Source organism: Bison bison, unplaced genomic scaffold, assembly GCF_000754665.1.
Source record: "Bison bison bison isolate TAMUID 2011002044 unplaced genomic scaffold, Bison_UMD1.0 scf7180017864364, whole genome shotgun sequence".
Lineage (NCBI taxonomy): Eukaryota > Metazoa > Chordata > Mammalia > Artiodactyla > Bovidae > Bison > Bison bison.
Genome location: NW_011494936.1, coordinates 5,305,864 through 5,317,140, shown reverse-complemented (window position 1 = coordinate 5,317,140; position 11,277 = coordinate 5,305,864). Strand labels below are relative to the sequence as shown.

The window sequence follows — 11,277 nt, the reverse complement described above, 5'->3', positions numbered from 1 at the left end:
TTAAATAGCATTCCATTAGACTGTTAATTTCAGGATGAGCAAGGACTGGGTTGACCTGATTTAGGCTTTATCTAAGGTACTAGCCAGAGAAGGCAATGGCACCCCACTCCAGTACTCTTGCCTGGGAAATCCCATAGACAGAGGAGCCTGGTAGGCTTCAGTCCATGGGGTTGCTAAGAGTTGGACACAACTGAGCAACTTCACTTTCACTTTTCGCTTTCATGCATTGGAGAAGGAAATGACAACCCACTCCAGTGTTCTTGCCTGGAGAATCCCAGGGACAGGGGAGCGTGGTGGGCTGCCGTCTATGGGGTCGCACAGAGTCGGACACGACTGAATTAACTTAGCAGCAGCAGCAGCAAGGTACTTAGCAAAGAGCTTTATATGTATTTTTTGAGTGACTAAATGAGTGTTTTGCATATAAAGGGGTTTGGTAAATATTTACTGTTTGGATTCATTTGTGGAAAGTTATTGTTTTCATTCTAGGCCCAGAGGGAACGGTTGGTGCCATGTGGAAGGCACTGTTTTTGCTGGTCTTGTTGGTGCTCAGCCCTGGTGCTGATGGGCTGTTTCGCTCCTTGTACAGAAAAGGCCATGTTTCCAGTCCACGTAAAGGAGACCCAGGACAGCGGTTATTTCTGACTCCTTATATTGAAACTGGGAAACTTGAAGAAGGTAAGCTTAAATCTGAAACCACTGAAACTGTATACTTTCAACAGTTGTTGCTTTAGCAGATGTCTCACAGGATCCAAAAGACAATATGATATTTTACTCAATTGTTTTATTTCATATATTAACAATTTGATATCATATAGTATCAGAGTTTTGAGCTAAAAAGAAAGTTCATCAGGGTCAGATTAACTAGTAGTTGAGTCTCCACATATCTATTTATAAAACTAGTATAGTGCCTGTCTACAACTGGTCATTTAATGAAAGTGAAAGTGAAGTCGCTCAGTCATGTCCGACTCTTTTCGACCCCGTGGGCTATCCACCGGGCTCCTCCATTCATGGGATTCTCCAGGCAAGAATACTGGAGTGGGTTGCCATTTCCTTCTCCAGGGGATCTTCCCAACCCAGGGATGGAACCCAGGTCTCCTGCATTGCAGGCAGATGCTTTAACCTCTGAGCCACCAGGGAAGCCTGGTCATTTAATAGGGCTAATAATAACCTTAGAACTTACTCTGTGTCAGTTATTGCTTCCAAGCATTGGATATAAAAGCATTTAAGCATCTCAACAACCTATTTAAGCCTCTTTACACAGAAGATAACTAAAGCAGAAAGAAATAAAGTTACTTGCCAGTCATGCAGACACCAGCTGGTAGATGCAAGGGTTACATCCAGACAGCTTCATTCCAGAGTCTAAGCTCACAGCCATTGTGCTTGGCCCCTTTGCCTGAGAAGTTATCTGAGTCTTAGGACTCATTTTCCTCATTGATTAGATGTAGATAAAACAATTCACCCAAGTCACAGAGATGTTAAAAATATCAGATCAAAAAAAGTACATGAAAACTCTTTGTAACCTGTAAGTTGCTCTCTAAATACCTGTATTCGCTGGTGGCTTTTATTTAGAGATTGTCCTAATACTAGTACAAAAAGGTGTCATTTGGTGTCATCAGAGTCTAAAATTTATGACCTGCCTGTACTCTTAATGCTTCTTCATGCTTAGGGAAATCACTGTATAAGATAAATGATGTAATCTTTCTGGACTTCACGATGCTCTTAAACTATAAAATAGTATATAGACAGCTATCCTGAAGAGCTGTGTGTGAAAGGAAGCAGAGAAATGGGGTGGTGGCTGAGGAGAGTTATGGAGTCAGGTGGGGTCATTAAGAAGGTGGGAGATAATGACAAAGTGATCCAGTAGAGAGGGGAAAGGTGATGGGATGGGACATCTCTTGGTGGAGCATATCTTGGAGATGAGCATCCATAGATGGAGGTCTTAGTGTTTGCTTTGGATTTTATCCCTAGTCACATGTAGGAAGGCAGACTTAATGCTTGTGAAGCTGATATGCTGGTAGATTTCGTGGACATGTGGAACTGAAACTAGAAATTTTAGGGAAATGATCATTTTAAAGATAAAAAATAAATGCATATACTATGTATGGAAGTTTAAAATAAAGCAACTTTTCTTCATTTGAAGAGATCTCATAGTCAATAGACTGTCATTTTTTTTTTTTTCTTTTTTTTTTATTTTTTTTGATCTAAAACAACTCTCTTAAATGCTGGGTCTTCCTCTACAAACATTTGTTTAACCATTAATACTGTTGCTTATCTGTTTTGTATCTTCTTTCTGGAGGATGGATGACCTCAGCCTGTGTGTATGTTGGTGTGGATGTCTTTGCTGTAAACTCCTCACACTGTACTGAAGATTCTTCTTCTCTCATTGTCTTTTGTTTACTGTCAGGACTTCTGGATTTAGAAAAAGTCTCATGGGGCTAGATATTCCATTGTGAAATTTCCACAGGTCTTTCTTCCTAATTCTAGAAATAGGGGCTTTTTGGCATTGAATGAGACCTTACTTATAAAGCCTGCTAGGGTTGGGGTTCCTCCACAATGGGATGTTTCATAAATGAGGTTTGACCTCCTGTGGTCACTTTCTCTTTATTTTATTTTATTTTTTTTTAGCAATTGATTTCCTCTTATACCTCCCCTTTCTTTTCTTTTCCAGTTCTATTTTTTTTTTTTTCATGCTCCCCATCCTGAACCCTCCTCCCTCCCAACCTCCCCATACCATCCCCCTGGGCCTTCCCAGCGACTGTCATTTTTTTTAATTTAAAGCCAAAACATTTTCCCTTTTTATGGGTGCATTTGAGTTCTGTTCATATATCTTTGCCTGAAATATGCATTGATTCTGTGTTTCATCATATTTTTTTGTAAGAAAAAATGAAAAACTTTGATAATATAGTCAATAATAATATAATGAGGCAATGCAGTCTTTTTTCAAAAGACTCAATTTTGCTTGATGTAGAAAAGTCATGAAAATATGGCAGCCCAGTGGTATAGGCTGATGTCACTTGACGTAAATGAAGAGGCAAATTATCATTATTCTAAATCCACCCAGTTGAGTCATATGCATTGCTTTTAGCTTCTTTAATAAATGGGTACTGATGACTGAGATTATGTTCATTCACATAGCAGAGTTAAATACTCATCACCAAACCCTAGAATCCACAGATGAGGAGCTTGAGACTCAAATATTTCACATGACTTGCCCAAGAGGACACAGGTAATAGTAGCAGAGATGGGATCAAGATCCAAATTTTCTGCCTTCTGCTCTGTAATTTGCCTACTATAATTCATTTTCCTTTGTTTAAAAAACTTGTCCTCTTCTGGAGTAACCAGATGCACACACATGAAAGAAGGAATCAGGCAATGCACTCTAAAGTGCTAAAGGATTACATTTGAGGTAGATATGCTGTAAATTTTTAGAAGGAAGCTATCCCTGTTGGTTGGCATAATCTAGGTATAAAATAGTAGTAGTAGTAACAGTGGTAGTAAGAAATAAATAGCTAACATTTAGTAGTAATTATATCCCCTGTTCCTGTCACAGTGCCTGTATGTAATAGGCACTCAATAAATATTTGTAGAATTTGAATTTGAGACCTAACTATGTTCCAGAAATTATGCTTTACACACATTATCTCTTTTAATCCTTAGAGCAACCCTAATGAAGAATGAATAGTTATTGTTCCCATTTTATAGATGAGAAAACTGAGGCCTAGAGAAATTAAGTATCTTGCCCAGGGCTATGTAAAGCTAGTAAGTGGCAGATCTGATGTTAAAACCTATCTCTGCTGACTCATGATTCCTGGGTCAGGAAGATTCCCTGGAATAGGAAATGGCAATCTACTTCAGTATTCTTGCCTGGAAAATTCTGTGGGCAGAGGAGCCTGGCAGGCTATAGCCCATGGAGTCGAAAAAAGTCAGACACAGCTGAGCACGTGCACACGTGTGCACGCACACCTGCGCGTACATACACACACACACACACACACTGCTGACCCACAACACAAGGTAGGAACCACTGTGCTGTGTGGCCAGACTTGAAAATATAGGGTAAGATTTGGACAAGTAAGAAAGAGCCTGCACATCCTGAGAGAGGGAGACAGCTTAAACAGCATTAAGGGAAAGTGTCTTTGAATTGTACATCAGGTAGAACCCAGTACAGAGAATGTAGAGAAATCTGCCCGAGATCCACATCCCACCCATTCCTGGATTTCTTGCCTATGAGCATTTCCCTCTTATGGACGTTAACGGTAGTAAAGAAAGATTTCAAGGGAAATAGTTTTATCTTCTATCCTTTTGTGCCAATCCTGTTAGATCACCATCTGATAAGTGACAACATTTAAAATATTAAATCCGGTGTAATATCACTTTCTAAAGTTCTGTTACACAGTCAAAAATCTTTGAATGGAATTTTAAATGGCTGATCCAAAATCTGGTACATCTGGGTATTCAGATGTAGCCCTGACAGCATAATTAAATATAATTTTATTCATTCGCTTTACTGAAAGTTCAGGAAGCTCTGGACAGATGGTCAGCTCACTCCCCTGAATCCCTTTTGTGCATCAAGTCTGTTGAAATCTTAGGGATGTGAGTCTTAATATCGCAACAAAACATTTCTGAGATAAACAGTAGTTCACAAAAAGACACAGAAAATTTTAATTTCTTTTAAATTCCAAGTTAACTAGCTTAGTTTTATGTAGTTAGTTGTAACTGTGTGTTTGCTTTCTCTGCAGCTAGAATAAACTGTCACTCTCTGAAACAAAATGAATAAAATTAATATGGGGGGCAATTTTAGTGTATTTCCAAACACTGCCTTTTCATAAACTTTAAAGAATATTTTGCTATTGGGTCTTAATTTATTAAAAATTATGGCCTGGTAGTATCCTGTCCACCCAGATGATGTTGCAAGTCTTTGCAAATATGGAGTGCCTGATTAGCTGGTTCAAGCCCTTCTTTGGTCGTGGTCCAATCTTTTTGGATTGGAAGTGTTACTATCACAAGCACCAGTCACCGCAGTAAGATGTAGGAAGTGAAGCTGCTTCAAAGAAAACCTTTTTCCTTTTTTCAACTGTTTCAAACATTTGTATTATGAGTCATGGTTCCAGGAAGAAAGAAACTCCTACATCTTGGGAGTTTATTTTCCACATTCTATTAACAGATTCTGAAAGGATGAATGGGACATTTGAAAATGCCAAAAAAAAAAAAAATCAATTTATTTGAAAGAACTTTTAATCATTTTACGGTGGCAGTGTTCTTGCCTGGAGAATCCCAGGGATGGGGGAGCCTGGTGGGCTGCCGTCTATGAGGTCGCACAGAGTCGAACACGACTGAAGCAACTTAGCAGCAGCAGTGGTATAGTTAGAGGAAATTTAAAATTCAAAACAAGGCGAAACACTTCTTTGTGGGCCCGAGAAAAGTTTTTCTGAATTTCCTAAGATCTTAATAAGGCCCGCCTGCCTTTGGAGGTTTTTGTAGAAATGAGCGAGTCCGAGTGCATTGCCAGTGTGTCATGTTTTAGTTCGTTAATTCACATTTATTCATTAACAAGTATGTATTGGATGTCTTAAGTGTTTCAATCAGCATGCTGTGTCCCTGGGGGTACAAAGGTAAGCAACACAAATTCCCTGCTTTCAATAGCCTCTGATCTAGAAAGGAAGGTATAAAATATACCCCCGTCAGTTCAAGGCAACAGAGATAGAACTTTGAGATGCTCAGAAAGGGTCAGAAAGAGAGGACTGAGTAAGCATGTGAGTCATCTTCAGAGCAGGCCAGCGGACCTCGTGTTGTGCTGGTCTCAAGAGAGATAAATTGATTCGGTCACCCATCTCCCGAAGTCCATTCCCTCCTGCTCCTTTCTATTATGTTTTCTCTTCTTCTCATTCTACTCTGACCTTTCTCATTTTTCTCTGTCTTTCTTGAATGCCCATTTACTCCTCTGGGATTCACTTCTCACTCATTCCCAACCCCTCAGTCTTCAGTTCTCTACTCTCTTTTTTTTGGAAGGGTCTCTGTTGGATTTTGAGAAGGTTAATAGTTTTGTGAAAAATATTTCAAAAGTGTTTTAGGTACAAACTTCCAACTTCAAAAGATAGGATGTGGGCTGTGGATGTACGTCGTAGTAAGAACAGTTAATAAACTGTCTTGCATATTTGAAAGTTGCTAAGAGAGTAAATCTTAAAAGTCCTCATCACAAGAATAAAAATTGTAACTGTAGGGGGTGATGGATGTTAACTAGACTTACTGTGGTGATCTTTACAGAACATATAGTGTATGAATATTCAATCATGTTGTACATCTGAAACCAGTATCATGTTGTATGTCAATTATATCTCCAAAAAAATGGCCAAAAGAATTGTTTTAAAGACTGCCCAGCCCTGGAGTTGATTTTCTTTGGGCTAAATGAGAGTGGAAGCAAAGACGGGAAGAGGGAATGGTGGGGGAATGGGAATGGGCAGGTACACGTTATTTTCCCCTAACATCTCCCTTTTCTGTAATATCTTTCTTTTGTCTTTGCCTTTTTTTTTTTTTTTTGATTGGGAGGGATGTATCTCATGGGGAAGAAAATGGGGAAGAGGTAGACAAAGTGAAAGTGAAGTCGCTCAGTCATGTCCGACTTTGTCCGACTCTGTGCGACTCCATAAACAGCAGCCCACCAGGCTCCTCCGTCCATGGAATTTTCCCGGCAAGAGTACTAGAGTGGGGTGCCATTGCCTTCTCCGCCTATAATCACTACCTAACGCTAAACTCAGTGGCAACTAAGCATATGCCCCACGCCCAACATGTCTGCAAACTTGTATGAATCGAGAGGTTGAATTAATCTTTCCTGGGGGAACTGCACTGAGTCCAGAAAAGGCAAAGTCTTCTAGACTGTTCTTGGGGTGGCCCACGGGCTTATGAGAATCACCCCTTTCTTTGCCCGAGCCCTTATTTTATGTGCATCTCTGTGCTCAGGGGTCACATGCATGCTTTCATTTGATCCTCACATGAAGTCCAGGGTGGACAGATCAATATCCACATTTACACCATGGCTTACCACACGCTATCAGTGATGTCACTGAATACCAAGTTGGGAAGAGACGCTGTCAATCGGCATTCCAGGGCCCGTGGGCTCCGGCAACCCACTGGAGGCATCTCTAGTTGGTAGCACATGATTGGATGGAGCTTCCTTATCTACTCTCTACTAACCAGTCTCCAACTTAGTAAGTCCCAGACTTAAATAGCTATTCTTGAATGATCCATTTTTAGCAGGGACACTTCCTTTGTTCCCCCTAAAGGTCTCCTCTTCACCCAGACTTCACCACCACCCCCTGCTTCCTACCTGTTTACTGTCCCTTCTCCACTCCTTTCTTACTCACTGCTTCCCCCTCCACTCCCTGCTGCCTACACCTTCTGACTGACTCTCTAGCTGAGATGCCTTATAGCAGGGTAGGGGCAGGAGCTATCTCTGCAGCCTGAGTGCTGGGTTTAGTCCTCTTTTACTAGCCGTGTGACCTTGGGCAAGTTACTTAACCCCTCCATGCTTTTAGCTTTCTCATCTGTAAAGTGGAGGTAATAATTATACCACATAATATAAAACCCTTGCTATATCGGCCTTGGAAATATTAGTTCTCTTGGTTTTGTTTACTCTTGGGCGGCCTCAGCTATCTGAGTGTTACCTCTTTCTCCCTCCCTGTCCTTTTGCTGCCATAAGAAAACCGGGACCTGTGCCTTTCACATCTCTCCCCTGCCCTGTTTGGCTCCCTCTGGGTAGCCTCACGATCACCCGCAGTCCCACTGCCTGCCTCTCCCCACCCTCCCTGGCTGTCCCTAGTTATCCCCACTCCCCACATGCCTCACTTCATTTCCCTTAGTGGAAGTGTCAGGCCCTTTGCTCTCACCATCAGAAGAGTATGGAGAACTCAGGCCTGCCCCAGGCTGAGAGATCATTCACTGTGTTATTTCCCTTGCACCCCTCACCCCCACCGTTTGGAATTAGGCGACTTTATCCTGCCCTGGCTTCCAGGTGGCCCAATGTGACACCTTGATTTAACTTTAGAGTGGAGTTGAGGATAGCTGACTTTCTTCTTGGCTAAAAGGTGAATGTTGAATATGTGGACCTGGCCAGGGCAGTAAACACCTTTATGGCAATCCCTGTAGCCTTTCTGATCACTGATTCCAGACCTGGCCCCTGGGAGAAGTCTGGCCAAGATGGAGATGGCCAGTGCTGCATTTATTTTTTGTCTAATCCTTTTACATTTTTTCCCCCACTAGGGAGACAGTTGAGTTTGGTACCTCCTTTCCCAGGATGGAATTTGATGAGCTATTCTGGCTACATCACCGTGAATAAGACTTACAACAGCAACATTTTCTTCTGGTTCTTTCCGGCAAAGGTAGGCCCATAGCAGTGCCCGCACAGGACCCTGGTGCTCAAGAGCTGACTGTTTGCTCCGGGTGGAAACGTCGGTCTACAATCAACCCAAGGGTGTTTTTGTGTTTTTTAATCTTTAAGATTTTTTTTTTCCTAAAAATAAGTGCCAGTGATTCCATGTAGTCTTCCTGTTTATGTGCAGGAAACAAATGTTACCGGGGGAGGTCCAACTTTTAAATTCCTTGCAACATTATTCACAGTATCAGTGCTGCTATCCTCTTCCTGCCAGGATCTTCTTCCTATCTTTTTGTTGCTTTATTCTAAAAATATTTGGGGGCAGGGATGGGTGGTGGGGAACAAGGAAGGACAAGGAGTGGGGAGATTCCTGAAGTTCACAGGTAATGCATGTCTAAGCCTGTCTACATTTAGTCAGGCATTGACTGCTCTGTCTGTGGATTTTACTGTACTGATTATTGTTCTTAGACTCCTTTGTGCATCCAGTACCCACTTACTGTGTAGAACTTTGTGGGGACACAAAGGAGAGAGAACTGAACTCACTCTGTGGGCCATTAGGGGAGGGCTGGGAAAGACTGGTGACCCAGGATGGCTTCCAAGGAGGGGTCTCTTCACCTCACATTCATACAGACATATATCCTTGTACTTTACCAGCTGCATTTAGCTCAACTCAGGGTCACACTGCGCTTTTAGGTCACACCCTAAAGGGACAAATCCCTTTAGGCTTATGGATACTATTGGGGGTTATTGTAAGAGGTACTGAGATGAATACATAAATCTTATCCCACCACAGGGTAATTTTCTATTTTTATTTTCCAAATTGAGTTTGCTTCAGAAGCCAGAGAAAACAAAGAAAAAGTTATCCCTGTGGAGGGTAGTGTTTATTTTTGCATAAAATTTGCAAATTGTATGCATATAACAGCACTGTATATGTAATGACTGCATAAATTGCTTAAACACAGTTTCTTCTCTTGGTACTGTGGGGTTGTGTTTTCTTGACTTTTCATTTCTGCTTTCTCAGCCATGGCCTCTGATTGTTCATTAGGTGGGTGTGTGGTGGGTGTGGAGAAGGCATGTAAGAAATGGTGACGAATTCCAGGTTCTTCGTGGCTGGGGCTTATAGTAGTTTTCAGGCTGTCACCACTCTGGGAGGCCTCTCCTGGACCCCTTATTTCTTCCTCATTGTACTCTTGGGTGAGGCAAGTAAGGTTCCTAAAGCACAAAATTTAAGGGCTCACTTTCATGGGTGAGCCCCTAAGAATTGATGCTTTTGAACTGTGGTGTTGGAAAAGACTCTTGAGAGTCCCTTGGACTGCAAGGAGATCAAATCAGTCAATCATAAAGGAAATCAGTCCTGAATATTCACTGAAAGGACTGATGCTGAAGCTGAAGCTCAAATACTTTGGCTACCTGATGTGAAGAACTGACTCACTGGAAAAGACCCTGATGCTGGGAAAGACTGAAGGCAGGAGGAGAAGGGGATGGCAGAGAATGAGATGGTTGGATGGCATCACTGACTTGATGGACATGAGTTTGAGCAAGTTCCAGGAGCTGGTGATGGAAAGGGAAGCCTGGCGTGCTGCAGTCCATGGGGTCACAAAGACTTGGACATGACTGAGAGACTGAATTAAATTGAACTCATGGGTGTACACGTGCAAGGCTGGCACTTGACTGTCCTCTAGACTCCTGCTGGAACCCCTCTTGGGGGAACCCAACTGAAAACCAGAGGGCAAGGGAGTCTGGCCCATTGAGGTCTGCCTACCATGTCATGGAGCCAAGTGGAGCCTGGATTTTCAGAAGTGGTCAAGAAAATATCCAAATATCCAGCACAATGATATTGAGGAGTTGGTATAAATTAAGCTTAGAAAGATGACCTATTTTTGACAGGTGGGAAATTTCCTTGTGTTCTTAGAAGTCTCTTAAACTTTATGCCTTTCAGAAACCATACTGTATGGTTTGTGATATCATATCTATCTATATAATATGCAAATGCAGGCATTTATCATGAATAGCAGTTGTATGAGTTTTCAATTGCCATTGTACAAATTTAGTCACTAAAACAACACAGATTTATTATTTCATAGTTCTAGAGATCAGAAGTCCAATACAGGTCTCACTGGCCTAAAGTCAAGTTGTTGGCAGGGCTGCGGTCCTTCTGGAGGCTACAGGGGAGAATCGGTTTCCTTGTCTTGTGCAGTTTCTAGAGCTGCTGGCATTCTTTGAATCGATGGCTCCTTTTCCTGTCTTTACAGCCCGTATTAGTGAGCTGAATACTTTGAACATTGCATCACTTTGGCCAACTCCTTATTCATCACCTTCCCTACTCTTGTATTTTGCCTCTCTCTTCATATAAGGACCCTGGGATAACTTTGGACCCACCTGGATAATCCAGGATATATCTCCCTATTTTAATGTCAGTTGAATAGCAACCTTAGTTCCATCTACAACCTTATTCTTCTTAAGAATTAACATATTCACATGTTCTAGGGATTTGGATGTGTACATCTCTGAAGGCCATTATTCTGTGCAAAATGGATACTTGAAAAATTTACCTGGATTAGTGATTCACAATATGTTCTTTTATTTTATTGTACCTAAGAATGATCTTCAAATTCCCCAGAGATTCTGACTGATAAACTAGGAGAGGCTAGCAAGTTGTAGGATTAGCAGGTGGACCATGCTTCAGAAATCATTGTTTCAGCCTACAGGCTACTATCCTGGATTCAGTGTTCCTGACCCCAAAGTGACTCACACTTCTTTTGCCAGAAAGAAACAGCCAGAGCAGGCAAACCCCGATGGAGGTGGTTCTTTTATCCCATGCACTTACCTAGGATGAAGGCTAGAATGGGGGACTGAGGAGGTGAGTGCAGCTTTTGGGGTCAGCTCTCCTAATCCTGCCACTGCCGGGT

The 11,277-nt window shown here is 41.8% G+C and overlaps 1 protein-coding gene across 1 annotated transcript in view; it reads left to right on the top strand.

The window, feature by feature from the left end:
* Positions 1-509: 509 nt before the first annotated feature.
* Positions 510-11,277, top strand: part of CPVL (carboxypeptidase, vitellogenic-like) — a 105,901-nt gene continuing 95,133 nt past the window's right edge. The window contains exons 1-2 of the mRNA XM_010855410.1: positions 510-675; positions 8,257-8,375. Coding sequence (XP_010853712.1) covers positions 510-675; positions 8,257-8,375 — 285 coding nt within the window. The remainder of the gene's footprint in view (positions 676-8,256; positions 8,376-11,277) is intronic.